General features: G+C 46.6%; 1 protein-coding gene across 1 annotated transcript in view; it reads right to left on the bottom strand.

Annotated features, from left to right (window-relative positions):
* The window catches only part of COL9A3 (collagen type IX alpha 3 chain), a 33181-nt gene extending 13219 nt beyond the window's left edge, over positions 1-19962 (bottom strand). The window contains exons 1-19 of the mRNA XM_023939648.2: positions 19451-19962; positions 18249-18326; positions 13872-13907; positions 13185-13256; positions 12876-12929; positions 9161-9196; positions 8576-8599; positions 8024-8077; positions 7801-7854; positions 7080-7121; positions 5560-5616; positions 4223-4276; positions 3711-3764; positions 3534-3587; positions 2725-2778; positions 1846-1899; positions 1371-1424; positions 1030-1083; positions 406-459 (exon numbers count right to left, since the gene is read on the bottom strand). Of these exons, the coding sequence (XP_023795416.2) occupies positions 406-459; positions 1030-1083; positions 1371-1424; positions 1846-1899; positions 2725-2778; positions 3534-3587; positions 3711-3764; positions 4223-4276; positions 5560-5616; positions 7080-7121; positions 7801-7854; positions 8024-8077; positions 8576-8599; positions 9161-9196; positions 12876-12929; positions 13185-13256; positions 13872-13907; positions 18249-18326; positions 19451-19744 (1233 nt within the window). The 5' untranslated portion in view covers positions 19745-19962. The remainder of the gene's footprint in view (positions 1-405; positions 460-1029; positions 1084-1370; positions 1425-1845; positions 1900-2724; positions 2779-3533; positions 3588-3710; positions 3765-4222; positions 4277-5559; positions 5617-7079; positions 7122-7800; positions 7855-8023; positions 8078-8575; positions 8600-9160; positions 9197-12875; positions 12930-13184; positions 13257-13871; positions 13908-18248; positions 18327-19450) is intronic.
* Positions 19963-20694: the final 732 nt, after the last annotated feature.

Here is a 20694-nt window from a genome sequence, read left to right as displayed (position 1 = left end):
TATCTCTTTTAAATAGTTGGAAGTCTGGAGAGATGAAACATTTTGCCAATAAGCAGTGGCATAAGGCAGGGACAGAGCCCAGGATATTATATCCCAGGTCTTACCTCCCTCCATAAGGGATGCACAACAGAGGGATGTGAAAGAGAAAATCCCTCTCAAGTTTAGATTTTTAGAAGTCAGAGAAGCCAACAGGCAGGGAATTACTGTGTGGTGCTGCTCCAGGTGTTCTCCAGTCCTGTCTGGCACACTCCTTCCCTGTCTGCATGCTGGGAAAAGTGCATTTCCTCTTGGTTTAACTAGAGCTCCTTGTGAAACAAGCCACAGAATGACCCTCCCCTGTCCCCAGGAAGGGTCTCTGCAGGCACACTGGAACCCCAGAGGTGGCAGGTCCTGCTCCATACTCACAGGAAGTCCATTTGGCCCCTTCTCTCCAGGAGCACCCATGGGAGCTGCGTCACCCTGTGGATAGGGAGAGGTTAGGAGAGATCCTGCAGCACTGGGAAATGGCCTGCCACAGGTAGGGGACACAGTCCCAGACAGGCTTTTGGACTTTTCTCCCTCCCTGTATGCACAGGACCAAGAGCTGTTGTGGCTAGAGGAGGGAGCACCCACTGGACAGGAGCTCCCAGGTGTTTCCCTGCTTCCTGCAGCTCCCCTTGGCAGCACATGTTCAGTGTTCCTGCAGGAGCACGGCTCAAGAACCAGGCAAGCAGTACCTGACAGCACTTTGTCTCCAGGCTATTGAGGTCAGCTCTGTCAACAGCTCTGAAAAGGCATCTCTGCAGGCCTGGAGTCCTAAACCCAGGGACACAGCTGGGCTCACATCATGTGTGCACCTTCCTTCTTCAGGGAATTCCCTTGGGATTAACTAATAGGGGAACTTCACTCTAATCACTAGTGACAACACTAGGAAACTTTTTAGAAGGAAAAGCTTTCCAGCCAAGCTTCTTGAGGAGCATGAGTAGCTTTGCAGGACTGCCAGCAGTCTCAGGAATCTTCCCTGCAGTGTTTAAGTAGGACTTTACAAACCTTCTCACCATCGAGTCCAGGAGCTCCATCCCGCCCATCCTTGCCAGGCATTCCCTGCAATCATGGACAGCACATGTTTAGGTCAGGAGGAGGCTCTGTGGTTTGCAAAATACATTCACATCAAAGAAGCTTTTGGCAACGAGCCCAGCCCCACTTGTACTGGGAGATTTTCATTAACAGCATTATAACTGTGGCTGAGTCCAGTGGGTTTACACAGAGACCCACAGAGCAGAAGCTTGGCAGCAAAGATGGCAAGAAACAGCTTTTTTCCTATGGTGTTTTATCTCCTCACCTGCAAGCAAGACAAACAGCAAGACCTGTGTCCTACTTAATTCACTTACAGGTTCTCCTATGAGTCCACGAGCCCCTGGGTTTCCTTTTGGTCCAGGTTTACCCTGGAAAACAACAATAAATCCTGTGATAGCCTGTGTAAACCTGAAGAATAGTCAACAAATATCATGCTCAAATTCTGTAGGGACATTTCATTCCATTTCAGCTGGGTCCTCTCTGTCCAAGTAAGTAGTTTTGGAACACCAGGAAACCAGCCCAGTGCTGGATACAACACCTGGGAAAACTCTTGATCCTTTCCAGGGATGGGGATGTAAGATCTGCTCCCCGTGCTCCAGGCTGCAGCAGCACTTGGACACCTTATCGCTCAGGAATCTTCAGTAAGAGTTAAACATCTCATTTCTGAGATGGTGCTTCCATCCCTTTCAAGCAAATGAAGGGGGCACAAGCCATAATAAACCTATGGAACAGTCTTTGGGCTGTCAGTCACATCCCAGGGTGGAGCAAAGGGTGTTTGACTGCACTTACAGTGTCGCCTTTGGGCCCCCGGAATCCCTGAGGTCCTTTGCTCCCTTGGTCCCCCTGTGAGAGAGGAGGAAACGCCATTAAACATCTCCATCACTCAGAAGTTGCTGCTTTGAGGGTGAAATGAGGAGGTTTTGGTGCTGTTTGCTGGTGTCAGCAGAGGTGTGAGCACACACAGGCCCCAAGAGCTCGGCTGTACTTTCTCAGTTACACTCTAATTCCTGACACACTTTCTGCTGCAGGGACTTTGCCAGAAATCCCTCAGGGCAGAGACCATCTCCCCTTCACTTAATGAAACAATTTCTTTAAGCAGAAACAGAGTGGGAGAAAAGCTTTAATATTTACTGTCTAGATCCTGCTGGCTGTAATGAAAGTTTGGTGAGAAAGCACCTCGTTTTATTTTTGTTTGGATGAATTTCTTCTATAATTGCAAGACTAGGGAGGGGTCCCCAGAGGGTGGTGCTGCAGAAGGGAGCTCTGCAGAAAGATGGGGATTGCATCCTCAATACACAGCTATTGGAGCAAGAATCCTTGAGAGCCGTGGGCAGCTGGGAACAGACCAGGCTCAAGGGATGTAAGCTCACAACAGGGCTGAGGGAATGGATATTCCCTTCTCCAGTGCTTGCCCACAGCTGCTGATGCTCAAGGGAGGGCAGAGAAGCACAGAGAGCAATGCAAATGTGGTGAATTTATTCTGGCGTGGGGCATGGCGAAGGGAGAGGCATCATGAAGTTTGGGTCAGGTAAAATAACACTGCTCTAAGGCAAAGGGAATAATCTGATGGAGGTGGTCAGCACAGCCTCTGCTCACTGGCAGCAGAGCTCAGCAAGGAGGAACAAAGCAGGCAGTGGAAGGCAGGGCCACAGAGAATGGGATACATACAGCTTTCCCTGGAGGTCCTGGGATTCCAGGGGGGCCTCTGAATCCAATGTCACCCTGCAGAGAACAGACATCATTGTGGTGCTGGGCTTGGCAGAGGATGGAGTAACAGAATCCCCACCTTGTACCACAACCTGAGAAAACACAAAAGCTCTGGAAAGACACCCCATATCTCCTGCTGGTTTGCAGGACAGACATGCAAAAAATCCCACTCTGAACAATGGGTTTTTACTCTGGATCTCCCCACCTTTGTACCTCTGATGTCATTCATGGCCTTACTATCTTGATGACAGTCTTACTTCTAAATAAATGCATGACTTCATCCAATTCAAAACCATTCAGCTTCTGGGCTGCTGGTCAAACACTGTGCCAAGAATCCAAAGCCTCAATGAGCTGGAGATTGACCCTGTCCTCACTGAGGAGCCTTTTTGTGTCCTGAAAACCTTTATCCATCAGTGATTCTTTGGCTTTTTCTTGTAAAGAGACAGAACAGAAAGTGAAATGTTCAAATGTTCATGAAATCTTTTTTCCCTTTTTTTTTTTTTTCTTTGCAAGATTCTGTAGCACTGTCAGTCTTGCACTTTGGTTGGAGAGATTCAGCCTGGCTGGGCCTGACCCTGCCCATCCCTCGGGTGTGTGGATTCTCCTGGCTTTGGAAGCTTGTTCTGATGGAGGGACTGCAGGGAACAGCCCACCCTTTATGCCTTTACAAGTTTCCCAGTGGAATTCAGCGAGGACAAGTGCCACTGGCACCTCTCCAAGGACAAACTGGTGGTGGAGAGGAAAAGACAAAAACAGAAATTTTTTCTTACTCTGTCGCCAGCTGGACCCATTGGACCAGGGAGGCCTCTTAGTCCTCTTGGGCCCTAATTAAGAAAACAAATCAGCTCCAACTCAATCAGTGTTGGTGTAGCCAAGGGGACTGATGGCTCCACTGAGCCCCACAGTGCAAGGCCATGGGGATGGGGGAGGAGGAGAGCTGGGGTTACCTGCAGGCCGACACCGCCGGGAATTCCGGGAGGGCCGGGAGGGCCAGGGTTACCCTGGGAGAGAAAAATCCATCAGACAGGAGGAGACACAGCAGGAGACAGCCTGCAAACACAGCCAGGGACATCCCTGTCTGGCTTCTCCTTGAGCTCCCTCTCTCCCTCTTCAGAATTTGCTCTATGTTATAGACAATTTCTTCTATGGGCAGGAACATTCAGGTCAGTCAGGAATTGATCCAAGTGATTAATGCAGAGCTGTTCCTGAGCTGACATCCCTGCATGGGAAAGGAAAGCTGTTAGCTCAAACTGATCTTAACATGATGGTCCTTGGAAAGATGAACTTTCTTGGTCCTACAGGGAGAGCAGAGGAACCCAATGCTCTTCAGCCAAAGTAACTGCTCCTTGTTCAGCCAACAGCCTCATTCCTCCCTGTCTCCTTAAAAAAAAATCACTTATTTTTCAAGGTGTTTTTAAAGAAAAAAATCCTCCCCCATTACTTTTAAATTGAAGTTTACCTTCTCTCCTTGTTTTCCTACTTCACCAGGCTCCCCTTTGTGACCAGTGTGTCCCTAGAAATAAGAGTTATGATTATTCACATCCCAGTAGAGCCTTGTTTTAAAATTAAATTTGGTGAGACAGCTGTGAAACCTAAACTCCCACATCCCAAATGACTTCCAGGGAAAACAGTCTGTAGGTGTGCTGTGAAAGGAGATCCCTCCTGGGGGTACCAGTGTATCCAGGTACCAGGGTCAGAATTGATGTAGTTCCAGGAAATTGCCCAGATTTGGATTTCCAGAGTGACTTGCACTGGACTGAGCTCATGGTCTGGAGGCAACTCTCAAATTCAGATCAGGGACCAGAATTCAGTTCCCACCACCTCAGAAAATGGGGATGAGTCACTCCTGAGAAACCCATTCTGCATTTTTAACTTCCCTTTTTAAGTCATCTTTAATGTCTGCATCATCAAGCTTGCAAAGAAATCCACTGAAAGCTTTTCTATATGCTCTGATTCAGTTTGTGTCTTGGCTCTTTTCCTGTTATTGTGGGAGAGACACAGGCTAATTTCAGCCATGGCAGGTGTTATTCCTCACCACAACAAAGGTTCTGTGCACCACTTGCATCATAATTGGAGAGTTTCACAGGGTTTTCCATTTAATGAGCTATGAATTTTGAGCAGTTATGCCCTAAACATTTTGTCTTTGTATTTGTATTTGTAATGATATTTATGACTCAGTGCAGAGACCAAACAGACCTGAGAAAGGTCACTTCAGGAGGAATTGAAAGCATTTCTCAGGAGTTCTCCCACTCACTGCCAACTTCTAAATCCTGCTAAAAGGACTCGAGTCACTTTTTACTTTGTCTCACTGCTGGAGTCCATAACTGCAAAGACTTCATGTGAAACACAGAGGGGACAGAGGAGGAGATGTTTAACTCCTGAGGGCTGAAACCTTGAATTTACCTACCAGAGCCCAAGGACTAAACATAAATCTGCCTGGTACTACACTGGCTATAAAAACAACAATTGTATTATATTAATTATGTAAGTTACATTTTGCAATTTAAGAACTGATGAGGTTTTTCCAGTTCTCAGGCCTGGAAAGGCAGCACCTGGTTCTTGAGGCAGCCCTGAATTTCTGCCCCTGTTTGTTCCTGTCCATCAGCTCTGCCCCACTGGCCTTGCAGGGGTTTTTAATCTATGCCAAGGGTTAAGTTTCATTTGTAGGACTAAATCCCAATGCATGGCTGGTTTGGGAGGTGGGAGGAATATAGAGACTGTATATAATTTAATGGCAGGGGTTCAGGTGTTCATTTTGGGAGACAAATCCTGGTGTTGCGGGTGATGTTTCCTTACCTTGAAACCTGGCATTCCTGGGGGGCCTGGGGGACCTGGTGGGCACAGAGCTGGGCACTGCAGGGAACAGAAACACTTTGGTTTAACAGGCACATCCAAGGAGCCTGGCTTCATCCTTTAGGTGAAAAAGTCTTGTGGATTTGCGCTCTAAATTCACTAAATCTAGTGGAATCACAGAATCATGGATTGACCAACATTTCCCTATGGAATGAGGTCCTAGAGCTCCTGCTAACCCACAAAATAATGATTTATGGACAGCCTGCTCCACTTTGAGAGAGGACTCAGAGACTTTCTGAAGGCTGACAGTGTCCACAGTCCAAAATGCTGAGGAACCCAAGTTTCCCAGTGAAGTTGGATCTGTTTATTTAAATCATAGGACCCTGTTTAATCCTCTGCATTAACTGACCCCAGCTGATTTCCTTTAGCCAACTCCTTAAGTGAAACAAGGCACCAGAGTTAATTGAAGGGCACCAATAAAAAACCAATACCTATAAGCAGATATCTGCAGATGTCTAGGGGTGGGAGAGCCCCTGGTGGGAACTCCAGCTTGACTGGGAACATATCAGAGCATCCATGGAAATTTAATGAGGAAAAGGCCATACTCTTGAAACTTTACAAAAAACTCTTAATTTGTTTTGCTTTTTAAAAATTTTAATACAACTTCAGGCAGCACCTCTGTAGCAAAAGCTCAATTTTCTAGTATATTCCACAGGGTAACTTAAATTAAATGTGCAGAAATAGCATCATTTTCTATTAACTCCCATGTGATGTGCCATAAGGCAGTCTAAACTGACTCGGAGCTTTTTTTGGGGCACGCCAATTAGAAAACCAAAGAAGCTGTCACAACAACAGCTGTGAAATCTGCAAATGTCACTTCCATCGTTCATGGACTTAACACTCCTTTTGTTCTCCTGAAAGAAAGGGATCAAGGCTTTCTCCTAAAGAAGGGAACCTAAACAAAGCATATGTCCATAGGATCCTGGTGCCACCATCCCTGGAAATAAACAGTGCTGCACACACAGCCCTTCCTGCTGCAAAGCAGGACTGGGAGCATGAAAAGCTGTTGTGTTTTACCAAATGCTGGAGTTGTTTAGCACATGAAGAATGCATGCAAAATGTGCATTTCAGGAAGCAAAAACCAAGGACAAAATCAAAGACTGGTTTGGGTTGGAAGGGACCTTAAAGCCCATCCCATTCCAGCACCCTGCTGTGGGCACCTTCCACTATCCCAGGTTGCTCCAAGCCCTGTCCAACCTGGCCTTGGACACTTCCAGGGATGAGGCAGCCACAGCTTCTCTGGGAAATCTGTTCCAGTGCACATCTGCCTCCTTGAGAAAACATTTCAGTCCAGGAAACACACACCCCACTCTTGTGCATCCTGGTAAGGTGGTTTAAACCCACATCTGCGGGGCTGAACAGGGCATGTTACCTGGTCTGACACTCCCCCAGCTGTGCCAACCAGAAATCACATCAAGGATTAAACCAAAGCATATTTTCATGCTACATAAAGAAAAACCTACCTGAAGGTCCCCACCGCCATCAGGAAGGGCACCTGGAAGACCCTGCAATTCAGGGAATGGTGGCTTTTAAATAAATACAAGACAAACACCAGGAGGAAACACAATTTCTAGGACAATTTTTACAGACCCAGCTCAGCTGGATCAGCACAAGGCACATGCTCAGCCCCACAGCCTAAAGTAGCCCCAAAGCAGGCACATCAGGGGTGTAACCAGCCCCTGGAGATTCCCAGCTGGGCTTGGGAAGACTCTGGGGCCTCAGGTGATGGAGGCAGCAATTGGAGAGGAGCAGCTGTGCCTGCCTTCTGCCTTCCTGCTGGCCTTGGGAAAGACCTCCCAACCCCACTGTTCAACACTCCAGAGAGGCCACAGCAAACCCAAAGCAGGGACTTGACTACAAGCCCCACTTGCTGGCCCTACAAGAACAAATCCTGATCCAAGCAAGCACAGAAACCTCCCTTGAGAGAACAAGCCCACCCCATGCCCTGTGTGCCATAAAGATGGGGTTCACTGGGTCCTTCCTCACACAGAGCACAAATAACGAACAGGAGATCATCAAAACATCCACGAGCAGCCAGGGAAATGTCCCTGCTCTCCTCAGAGCACGCTGTTTATCCCCTGCTGAATGCCCATGCCAGTGGCAGCAAATAAAAACTGCAGCAAGAAGAAAAATCAAGACTGCCCCCTGAAATTTTTTGACATTTATTTTCAAGTCTCAACTTACCGGAGGCCCAGGTGGTCCAGGAGGCCCTGGGAATCCTGGCAGACCAAAAGGTCCCTAAAAGGAGAGAAAAATAAGAATTTCCTTTCAATATAAATGCGAAGAGGTGCGCGGGGGGGCTACCACAATAGCACTTCAGAGAGAGGTGAGAGACAAAAATGAAACTCATTCCTCTGTGATTGTGGCACATTCAGCAAATGAGGATTAAATGGTAGGAGAAACTCACAGAGGGGCCCCGAAATCCATGTCCACCTGGGAGCCCACTGGGTCCTGGAGGCCCCTGTAGAACAGAGAGAATGGCTTTTACATCTGTGGTGACCTTGACACCCCAAAGCCCAGGGGCAGCCACAGCTGGGCTGTCCCCACCTGCCCAATCCCCCCGAGGAGCTCCATCCTGCACCACGCCAGCAGCTTCCCAACACACACCTTGCTTCTTACCCCTCGTTCCCCTGGAATTCAGAATTCACTGCCAGTCTGCATCCCTCAGGCACAGGGCAGCTCCCAGGAGCCCCCCAAACAAAAGCTGCCCCAGAGTGGGGCACTTGCACTGTTCAAAGGCTGCTGTGCCTTGAATTTACTCCAGAGCCAGCTTCCCCAGGGAGGGGGCAAGCACAAAAACCCCACAAGGTCAGTGATCTGCAGGACTCCACGTCCCTCTGCCTGGCACAGGAGGAGGACCTGAGGCCTGGGGTGGGTTTGTAACACTCAGGGTATCCAATAAAATCAGAATATTAATTTATAACTTTTTTTGGAAAAAAAAAAGAATCTTGTTACTTACTGGAGGTCCTGGTAGTCCTTTGCCCTGAAAACAACATTTGAGACAGTAAAAGATCACTCAGAAACCAGACATAGAGAAATAAAAGAGAACCTCAAAAAACACTGCTATTTTTTTTTTTTTGTTCTAAGTTTCCTTATCACTCCCTTGCTCCTAATGATTCTAATTTGCAATCAGAGCAGAGTCTTGATGAATTCTTTTGCTGCCTCTAATAATTTGTATTCCCTTTCCATCTCCATTACCTATGAGACATCTGTAAGAGGTGTGTGGTGACACGAGAGTGGGGCATGAAGAGGAAGAAACCATTCCAGTTTATCTATTTCTCCTCTTTCTTATCCAAATGATAGCATTTGATCTGTCAGTCTGTATCCCAAGCTGGTTTGCTTTTAGAGCACCTCAGAGAATAAAACCAGATCTGTGTTACCAGAACAGGTTACACATACATATTTAAACATTTCAAACAGTATTTTCACTAATTCAGGCTTTGATCCTTTTGTTTGGGGTACAAAGCTTCCCATCCTCTCTTGGTGATGGTTTTGGCATCACAGTCCACACTTTGATCCCATGTCTGCTCTGGGAGGTACTTACAGCTGGTCCAGGTGGCCCAGCAGGTCCTAATGCACCCTGTGGGAATAAAACAGGATAAAAATTAGCAGGGATAAAAGAGAAACCTCCATATGGGGAGCCACCAAGGCCTGCTCTCCTTGGCACCAATCTTTGCTTGGAAACTCCAGCAGTGTCTTGCAGAAACAGGACATGACTGGAGATGCTCAGCTGAATTTAGACATGTAAGGACAAAAACTTATGGATAATAACTCTGAAAGTCCCAGCTGGCCTCAGATGGATACCTAAATATCCTCCATGAATATCTAAATGTTCATAACTTGCATTATATCTAATTGAAATATTCTCATTCATAGTACATTCCTATTGTAGATCAAATGACAGTTTCCTAAAACTATTAACAAAATTTGGATTTGTTCTAGTGAATTTTATTAATTCATCAATTTTCCTTTCAAGCAAAGCCAAAGATTTGGCAGCTTCTGCTTCTTCACTTGCTTCCTTGGCAAATCCCCATCTCCTTTTCCCAGTTTGCATTCCCACTCTTAGGCTTGACTGGAGCTTGGTGAACTCATGGCTTAGACTAGAATGAAGTCACTCTTGAAGCTGTGAAATTCCTGCTTGACAGAGAGACCTCCTTAACCCCTTTGCTGCATTGCAGAGCTGCCAGCTGGCCAGCAGGCTGTAAAATTAACTATGGGTGATAATCCTGAAACAGAACCCCAGAATGGGTTGGGTTTGGAAGGGACCTTAAAGACCACCTGGTTCCACCCCCCTGCCATGGACAGGGACACCTTCCAGGGGACCAGGGTGCAGGGACAAAGCTGGAACATCTTGCACAGGGACAAAGCTTCCAAGGCTTCTCCCCAGCCCAAACCTCTTTTCCAAACATTCCCAAAATGCTGCACAGAAACATCTCAAGGATGATGTCCTGAGCTGGAGTTAACCAGGATCTGCCCCTGGGACCAGGAGAACAAGGTGGATGGGCTGACCTGGAGAATACCCCAGCACACACAGCTCCCACTGTGACCCCAGGGATGTCACCTGCCCTCCCCTCATGTTCTGAGGGCCAGAGGAGATTAGGAATGTTTTCCCTTGTTAAGCTTAAGGAGAAAGACACAGAGGACCCAAGGCCTTGTTAAGAGTGGTCTGGTGAGCAAAGAACTGTAATCCAATAAAAATCAGCTGTGCTCTGAATGTCAGCTCATTCATTTCTCCTGCTGCAGGTTACTCTGCTCTGCCTCCAGGCACTTTTATTTATCTTCAGGCTAAAAATCCTTACAGCTGCTGATGGGACAAGCTGGGATCTCCTCCTGCAAGGAAAACATCGAATTCCTGGCGCCTCCTGACTTGCACCCTAATTCTGAAAGCAGCTGCATTGCCCCGTTCTGCTTTGTCCAACAGGCCAGAAAGTCAGCAGAGCACCCAAAATGCCACATGTTGGCCCTTTACACTCCCAAATTTTGATACCTTGGAGGGTGTAAGGTGCAGAATGCAGCAGTGAGGATTCCTGGTAAGGTAAGAGATTGTGAAGCCCCTGAATGAGCATTAAGGCAAGGAAGAGACTCTAATTTACATCTCAATTTTAATAACATTGTCTGACTCTACTCATTCTCCTGGTAACAATGTTCCTTCTGTTTTGATTAGAAAACACTATCACCATAATTTTTCACTTTGTAGTAATTTACTCTGTGAATAGACAACTATGGAGCGTAGAAAACACTTGATTATTATGACACTCATAAACAGAAGTGAATAATTATGTTTTCCTTATTGCTTTCACTGGAAACTTTAGCAAACAGCAAACTTTAAAATGGCCTTTGAGAACTTTCTGATGAAGGACACCAGTATCTATCATGGAGGTCAGGAGTCAGCTCAACCTCAGCTAAAAATAAAGGGGTTTTAAAACAGAAAAAATAAGTAGACTTGATCTAATGAGTCTTTAAGCAGAAGCAGGAGGAAAGCTAATGGAGGCTGAGAGCAGCAGGAGACACTTATGATAAAAATCCTTTTGGAAATGTTTGGCAATGAAGTGTTACTGAAAACTGACTTCCATGAGCCCACTTCCCTATGCTAAACAGCTTTGCTCTCAGACACTCCAGTTCAAAAAATTAAGCTTATTTAGAAGAAATCAGAGTGTTAAGCATGAATTCAAACCCACAGCAATAAGGAAACAGCTTATTTCAGCGAGTCCTGCAAGACTGAAATATGTTCTAAAGGACAGGGAGAAAAAATTCAAGCTGGGCTAACAATGCTGTCCATTTAGAGTGATAAAGCTTTTAGAGGCCTTCCCTTTCCCCAGGTTTTTATTAGACCAATTAAACCAATTTCCTAGATGGACCACTGACCTTGAAAAGCTCCCATAAATGAAGAGGGGTCCCAGGTTTGCCCCAGGCTGAGTTACAAGATGTGGGAAAGCGCAGCAAAGCCGAGTCTGCAGCGAGGGCAGCTCTGTCTGGGGGCTCCTGCCCAGCAGCCAGAGAGGAAATTCTGCTGCCCAGAAATTATCTGCTCAATTACCCTGCAAGGCAGGAGCTGTGTGCTCACCTGGGCATGGGCAAGCACTGCCACCCAGCCCAAAACAGGGCACAGAGCAGCCCACAGCCTTCTGCGGGTGCTCCTGAGCTTTCCTGCTTTAAAAATCAGGGATCTGTTCCCAGATGCTGCTGGACTCTTGCCACGGAATGTCTGAGAGTGGCCAGGATTTCACAGGCCTGAATCTCTGGGGAGAAAGGTGGGCACAAGGGACAGAAAAGGAGTGGGGTTTAGGGTGGGTGGTGATGGACAGAGGCTTGGAGCTGTGACCAGGATATTTGTGTCCTGCCACTCAACTTTCCCAGTGGCCACACAAACTTTGCCTGTCACATGGGGAAGGATGAAGAGCATGTCACAATACATGGCTGTACCACTCATCCCCTGAAATAACTCACAGATTTTTTAGATCTCAGTAAGTCCTTGGGGCAACAAGTGGATTATTGGGATGTACTGAACAGGTACAAAACTCCAGCCCCTCACTGCAGCCCTGAGCCCAAGAGGCCAGCAAGCCAGCTGTGGACACAAGGCTTATATTCCCATCTGGGAGACAGGAGAATAGCCATGCTGGATCACAGTCTGTGCTGAGAGGCTCATTAATGATTATTCCTTAATGCCACAAGGAGGCCTAAAAGTGGGTGATGAGTGTGGATGATCTGAAGGACATCTGTATCATCTCTGGCAGATGTTTCTCTGTCCCTGTGGTGCCCCTCAGCAGAGCTGGAATATGCAGGAAGCAGAAAAAAACTCTTATTTCTTGCTAGGCTGGCTAGGGAACACTATGACAACTAATAATGCGACCATATGGACAGTTCCAGAAATAATAAAAGGCAAAAGTTCAAACAATTAATACACAGTAGCATTAATTATAAACAACACAGATCTGCCAACTCAGACTGCAAATAAAGGCCAAAATAACTTCACTTTGATAAACTCCACAATTGAGTCTGTTGGCTGCTTCAGGAAACTTTTTGGATACTTGAAATATCCCCAGTGCAGACACCACTGAGGCAACCCAAGCAGGTTCAAAGCTGTTTGAGAGAAAGGTGGGTTTCATGCCCTGCCTAATGAATATTTCAAGGATCTTCTGCAAGGGTTTACATCAGAATCAACACTTGAATATCACCAATTTACAGCAGAATTGAAAATCATCCCTACAATCAGTGGCAACGACCATTTAAAGGGACTTAGGGGGTGATGAGGTACTCACACGGTCTCCTGGAGGCCCATTTGGGCCAGGGGGGCCATCAGTTCCTGTTAAACCCTGTAAAAAAACCAACAAAAGATCATGAGAGTGAAATCCTGTCAGCAAGAGATCTTCAAATTGTTCTCATATTCCTTAATTCAGCCTAAGGTGCTTCTCCTTCAATTTTTCCTGACATGCAAGACATAACTGTAGGTCCAGGTCTCACACCCCTTCTCCAGTGGGAACAGAGAAGGTTGATGAGACACATCAGGAAAACGCTCCTGCCCATGGGAAAGATTTAAAAGACCTAAGAGAAGATGACAAAACACTCACATCCACTCCAGGAAGGCCAGGCAATCCAGCTTCACCTGCAGCTCCAGGCTTCCCTGGTGCACCTTTTGGCCCCTGCATGAGGTAAACAGTCAATTATTATAACAAAATAACAAAAGAAATGTGGCAAGGATGCAGGGATGGAAGCTCATGTGTTGATGTGTTAGCCTTACACCACACAACAGGAGAGAATCCCATGAATCTTGCTATGAATCCATATCCAAATGTTAAATTTCAGTGCTTTGGCTCATTGCCACCTGCTCACAAGCTGTTGTTAGTAGGGGGTAGGAAGGGATGCAGTAAGTGGCCAAAGCAAAGGGCTCTGCCACCTGGTACAGTTTTGTTTGAGCACCTGGTACAGGTTTGAGCACCCCTTGGCAGACTGAGGGGCTGAAGCAGACCCAGAGCAGTGCCAAAAATACCCATGTGATGTGGCTTGGTGCCATGGCACCTGTCATATATTATACAGGTGATGCACAAGCTTTATCTCACTTATTTCATTCATTAATTTAACTTTCATTCTGTTCCACTGATAGCAGTGAAGCAGAAGAACGTGTTTGTCCTCTGGGCTGAGCATCCCCACTCCTGGGAATTCTGTGGCAGATGAAGAGGAAAGTGAGGCTGTGCCAGCCCATGCCCTGTGTCCTCACAAAAGGATGGAAAAGTCAATGCCAAGCAGGAAATACTTACTGGTGGGCCTGGCAAACCAGGAGGGCCTGGCTCTCCCTGGAGGAAAGAGAAGAAGGTGTTAGTGCTGAACCTCTCTTTGTTGACTTTTTCCAGTTTCATGTTTCCAGCTGCACTCAAACCTCTCCTTGTGCCCACTCCAAGATTTACCTCACTCAATCTCATGAGCTCTAAACCCTGCTACCTCCTAAGCAGGATGAGCCTGGATAGCCTTTTCCAACATCTACAGTAGCAAATCTGGGGAAATCCACATCCCCAGCCTCCCAGAGAGAACCAGTGCTCCTGAACAGTGTCCCCAGAACTTTCAACTCCTTCCACAGGAGTTAGAATTTGTTTGCACTTGGGATTGGCTTGAAGTGGGGCAGAGAGGAAGCTGGATGGGGGTCACAGCTTCCAAACACCTTCATGGTGAAACAGAAGGACACAGGGATAAACTCCAGCTTTCCAGAGCACAGTATGAAGCTGTGGTACTGCCAGGAGCTGGGGATTACCACCAAGTGAAGAATGAACAAACTGTCTACAATGATTTTCTTCATATGACTAAACTTGGACAGGAAAAGCAAACAGGCACAGCCCCCAACTGATTTCCACCTAATCCAATTGCACAATCTGGATTAAACACAATTTTCATATAATATTTCAAAAGTAGTCTATTTTTTCTCTATTGTAATAAAAAGAATCTTTTAAGAACAGCAATAAAGGTGTTTGTGAGACAATATTTTGTAAATCTTTAATCACTTCTTCCAGCTCAGCTAGATGTAATGACATTCATAAGCTCCAAATAACAATTTGGTACTTTATTGGTTTTTTTATTGTTTTATTTGTATTTATATTGTTAGGTCCCAAAAGAAGCAAACATTTGTGAAGAGCAGGAGCTTGACTGGAGCTTGATTTCCAACTCATCCCACAGAAAAACACTTTGTGTCCAGTCCAGAGGGTACCCTGCACTCCTGGCTTTAGGATGAGTGCACTGAATATTGTCAGAGGTGAATATTGTGCACTGAATATTGTGAGTGGGCAAGCAGAGGGGAAGGGGTAAAGTTGGTGCCCTGGAAGAAGAAAATCTCTGTGGATGAAGGGTGGTTATTAACAGAGCTGGAAATAACACCATCCCACCATGGGCCTGGCAATTAGGAGCCAGGAGGCATTTGCAGGGCTGTGGAATTTATAGCACGTTTCTATATTTACTGGGAAGGCTTTGGGCAAGTCTCTCCAGCCTGGAGCTGCTCAGGATTTATGTCCTGCACCACTGACTGACCAGAGGGCCCCTAAACAGAGGCATCTTTATGCTCTGACTTGCTGAAGCAACTCCTTCAGTATCCTTTGGCCACAGTTTTTCCATAAATAGTTATCATATCATGGCTGGGGAAGGTTCACTGCCAAGGAAATGAAAGGAGCAGTTCTTTTGAAATGAAAAGGCAGCTGGAAATGGCAGTAGGGGTGGTTTGCTCCTCCAGCACCTGGGGTTGCCAGCCCCTTGCATTTTTCCTTTCCTCTGCAGTGGGAATCTGCACAGGGAGGTCACAGCAGCAGCAAAGGTTTCTGGGCAGCATCTTAGAGCTTGATCCTGCCATGGTGGACCCCTGCAGGACTCTGCAGGAGCAGCAGAACTTCAGAGAGATGAAGCAAAAGCCTAATCAGGGTTTGTACCCCTGATGCCAGATCACTGGGAATTAGAGGCAAGGGCTGTCAGCAAAAGGAAATGCTCTCCTGGTGCTGGGTGAGAGAGAAGGAAGTTTACTTTTTCTCAGCAAGTCAAGCCAGGAGACAGAAGGCAGGGAAAAAAAAAAAAAAAAAAAAGCAGCTTGATTTTTGAAAAGTGACAATTGCTTATTAGCAATTTAGGGAATTACATCCCCAGAAATAATTCACGGGAACTTGTCACTAGTTCTTTCCATCAAAACATGCTGCTTCTAGTCTCAGGAGAGAAAGATTTTGCTTGTTACTGAGTATGAAATGAGAAGCTTGTTAAAGGTTTTAATTATAAAATATTTCAGAGGGGCTTAATGTTGCAGCTCCCCTGAAAGGCAGGGATGAAAGCTGGACCTTCGAGAAATTGTGGTGATGGAGTTCATCCAAGGAGATATCCTGAATAATTCAGCTGCACGCTCTGCACCTCTCCCTGCTGATGGTAAGAGACTGCTGAACACCTCAGCAGCACTCACCCAGCTCAAAGACATCCAGCAACACTTCCACACTTTCATCCAAAGTCACCTGTCAGGATGACCTGGCTGGCTTTACAGAGTGCAGGAATAACAATGCAGAAAATTTCCAATTGCAATTTTAAAAAAAGTCTCAGCACCAAAAGAAAAATAAAATAATGGTTTCACTCTGCAGAAGCATAATTGACACAGCCACTCAGGATCTACATGACCCTCCCCATGCAGCACTAGGAAAATGCAGAACTGTGCTTATATATATTTATATATATATATATATACACCATCATTTTTTGGAGTGTACTGACAAAAAAAAAAGGCAGCTCTTAAGCAGGGAGGCTGTGTGACTCTGCTCAACACCAGCCACAGCCCTGCACGTCCTCCTGTGCAGTTCCTGAAAGGCCTCAATGTCCTGCTGAAGAGCAGGAACCATCCTGGAGCCTGCCCCTGGACAGCCAGACCGTCCCACCTGAACAGGGCACCTGACATCCTCTGTCCACAGGAGCTATGGGCTCCAAGTCTCTTTTTCTGTGTAGCCAAAACTCCAGAGTGAACTTGGGACTGCAGGAGTTTGCACCTTAAACACTTTACTCAGACATTTGGTTTATTAGGACTAAGTTCTTCACATTAATTAGATGTTGTTATTTGATCCTGTCCCACGGGGAGCCTTCCAAAGCTTTTAGTTGTGGATAAAGGGGTGTAGGTCCACATGACTGACAAATCCCTGGGCTCCTGTTTCCAGCAGCAATCAGAATCCATGCTGGTGCTGTTCCAGAATTAAACATCCTGTAGAAAGCAGGAACTGAACAACTACAGGGTTTCTTTCCCATTTCCTCTTTGCAGAAGTTGAAATTTGAAGTCTGAAGGGCTTCATCCTCCCCAAACTTTTCTTTTTGCTTCCACAGTGAATCACAGCCAGCCTTTCCCACAGTGTGCTGGCCACAGCAATGTCCTGCTGCAGGGACTCCACTGCTGCAAATGGGAACCAGTGTCCTCTGCCCTCTTCTGAAGGGTCCCCTGGAGCCTTTGTGACACCACCAAAAACAGTGGAAGCTGCTGAGGTGCCAGCTCTGAGCATCTCACACTACAAAACCAGAGGGAGATTCCCAGGAACACAGACTGCTTTAGCCAAAAGGACACTCAGAGGGAGCAGCTGCAAATCAATGAGGTTCTCTCTTCAGCCCAGCCTGGCTCAGGGAAAGCTCCCCACTGCAGGCACAAACACTCCTTGTTCACCATGTACCAGAGAACTCACATATACATATTTTTTTTTTACCTCCTTATCCAAAAGAAAATGACCTGCATGGAATGAATAGATTTTTTCAAGGTTGCTTAAGGGCCCAATTCCAATAAATGCACTTCAGACGAGCTTTAAAAACCCCTGCACTATTCCATAAGCAGCTCAGAGAGACAAGAGCTGCTCAAACTGGAAACTGAAGCAGGAACACAGACTTTTGCATTTGATGTGGTCTTGCTGAAGGTCCATCTGATGCTCATTTTATCCACTGCCAACTACAGGACACGATTCAGTCCTTATCCAACAGATGAATGGAAGCAATATTTTTAATTTCTATGGAAACATCAATTAAAATTAACAGAAGAAGATTTTCTCTTCCATTAAGTCCTGGGTTATGTAGTCTTCCCCCTCTGCAGGAGGTGTAAGGAGCTGCTTGCTGAAACAAAGGCTCTTCATTTTATTTGCCTTTTGGGCCACTGCAAACTCATGTGTGGCAACACAAGAGCCAGATCCTGACACATCGTGTGCCAAAGTGAGGGATAAGCATGATGACAATATTGAAATAAAACTAATGAGACAAAAGCAGTGTCCAGTGCTGCATAGCTGAGTCTCTTGTAGCCTCTCTAGAAATGCAGATACTCTGAAGCATTACATAAATCTGTCTCTGAGCTGCTGAACGTGTGCTGCCCCCACACACATCGTACCCCTGCACTCAACCTTGCACCAAAAGAGAAATATTCTGCTTTGCAAGCAGGGTCACAAACCCCTGAGCTCTCCCTGGGGACAGGGGATTGGTCCTGCCAAGAACCTGCTCAGCACCTCCACTCACTGCTCAGACTCCTGCAGAACGAGGTCTCATGTGAGGACAGTGATTTTTCAGGTCCATCTCCCCAAAGGATGTCCAGAGGCTGCAGATCTGGAGAACAGGAGCAGCTTCTTTGCCCCACCCCTCGCCCGAGCCAGCCCCTGCCCTGTGTCACTCACATCAATGCCGTCCTTGCCAGATGGTCCAGGGGGTCCTCGTGGTCCAGGAGGGCCTTGTGGTCCAATTCTCGGAAGGGACTGGGAAAAAGTGAGAGACAAGAGCTTATTTTTCCATCACAAGGAACACACAGGCTAGGTCAGAAATCAATAGCCAAGTCCTAGAGCTTAACCCTAAATCTGCACTCCCCTTCCAGCCTGGATGGGCTCAGTATTGCTCCAGAGCAGTGCAAGGCTCTCTGGAAAACCCTTTTGACTGAGCACATCCCCAGCTCCTTTTACTGGTGGTCTGTACTGGGAATGCAAACTGGTCACTGGGCAGCAAAGGGGTTTCATTATATGGGAAATTGTTCTGACTACAGGCATGTTTTGGGCTGGGCAGAGGAGGAAATGCAGAGCCCATGGAAGAGGTGCCAAGTGCTTGGTAGAAAGAATTAATTTATAGCCCCAGTCTGATGGGGTGATGGCAAAGCCAATGAAGCCAGGAGGAGAAAGTCTCCTCTCTGAGCACAATGCCACTTGAAAATCTTGGATTTTGGAAAGGTCTAAGGTGGGGGGAAGGAAAGAAAAGTTCAATAAATTACTTCTGTATGGAGAGGGCTCCAGAGAGCAACTTACTGTAGCTTCAGGGAACAAAGGTTTCATTGTAGAAGCAGCTCTGCTCACAGCAGAGCTCTGAATTCCCAAGCCAGGCTGCGAAAATTCCTCACTAACAATGAAAAACTCACTGAGGAGTCACTTCCCCAGACAATAATATTAACAGCAGACAGTGAAGTTTAATACAGCTTCATGTCTCAAGTGAGCAAAGGTTAAACATTCTGTAAGTGTAAAATTTGAAAACTGATTGAGGGGATGAGTAAGAAATTCTGATTCAGATAAAGACCAAGATCAGATCGGTTTCGCTGCAAATCTGTTACTTCATTGTAAAAGCAAACTGTTTCTCTTGCATCAACATATCTTCCCTTTCCAGGGCTTTCTCTCTCCTAACTGCAGTCCTGAATGGGGAAATCACTTCTACAGAAAGATAAAGCAGCAGTTTTTACATCTACCCACACAGGTACAAACCCAGGCACACATTTGTAATAAACTTTAGAATAATAGCCTGCCTATTGCCACGTTTCACCCCACAGGTACAACACACACAGACCACTCTTTTTTACCCTGACAGGTTTTTCCTTGAGCATGAGACAAATGAGTTTTCTCACCTGAGCTGATGCTGTGGCCAAGAGCTGACACAGGGAGAGGAGCCCAAGAGCAGAGAATCCAGCCATGGTGCCCAGGCTCTGCCTCTCTCCCTTTCCTCCAGGGCAGCCAAACCCTTTCTCCTCAGGGTCCAGCAGATCCCTCCTCCTCCTCCCGGGTCTCAGCTTACAGAGCAGAGACTCCTCGCCTCCAGATAAACCTGTGGCTCCAGCTGGAGCAAGGCGAGAGGGGCCGAGCTTGGAGGAGGTGGGAGAAGGAGGGGGAGCAGCAGGCAGAGCAGAGCAGCTCTCATCCATGCCCTGCTGGGCAGCCCCAGCCTCCTGCTCCCGGAGCCTATGGAAGGGCTGCACTGGGAGATGGGACACAGGAGCAAAACCTGTCGTTCCGATTGGGAACGGCGATAAAGAACGACAATGGACTCTCAAGGGAGTCACAACACGAGAATTCCTAGTTTATTGCTTCAGCTCTGTCTTATAGACAGATACGTGGAAAGTACAGAAAGGAAACTCTTATTGGTTAACAAAGTACTACATTACTATTATTGGTCAGGGGCACTTTGCCCCCCCTGACTGTCTCCTGCAAGGAGAAACAACAGGCTGCAAAACAACACCTGCAAGGCTGTTTAGTATCTCTGAGAATTGTTTTAATTCCTTCTCATGAATTTCTCAGGCTAGGCTTCAGTCAGGCCTGAGAGCTATGTGGCCTGTAATAACTACAGGCACTCTGGTTCAGATTTAGCATCCACACAAAACCAGCTGCAAACACAAAGCTGTTCCTTAGGGCTCACCCAGGACATTTCCCAAAGTGTGTCTCCACCTGTGTGCTGGACAGGTAAAAACCACAGCAGGGTGAGCTTTCGGTGCCCGAGGCCACCTGAGACAGGGACAGTAACAAACCTGTAAGAGTGCTCCATCACTAGAGAAATGCACTTACTGCTTAGCCAGGTGCTTTGTTAGCTCTGGAGGCTGTTCACATCTGGTTTTGGGGTTTTCTTTAAGGTGATCTGAAAAGCACTGATTCCTTGAGAAGGGATGAATGCTGGTCAGAAAACAATCACAGACAGATACAAGGAGGAAGGAAAAGAAGGAACATTCTCAAAGCCACAAAAAAAATCTGACATATTGTGAGGAAGAAAGAGGACAGTTCCCTGCCTGGTGATCCCAAATGACAATAGATTGATGAAGATGCATCTCCTGCAATGAGCTTCACAGTTCCCTTTATTGATTTAAGACAATTTCATCCAAAT

The sequence above is a fragment of the Cyanistes caeruleus genome, chromosome 16 (assembly GCF_971803275.1).
Source record: "Cyanistes caeruleus chromosome 16, bCyaCae1.hap1.1, whole genome shotgun sequence".
Lineage (NCBI taxonomy): Eukaryota > Metazoa > Chordata > Aves > Passeriformes > Paridae > Cyanistes > Cyanistes caeruleus.
This window is presented reverse-complemented; position numbering and strand designations above follow the sequence as displayed.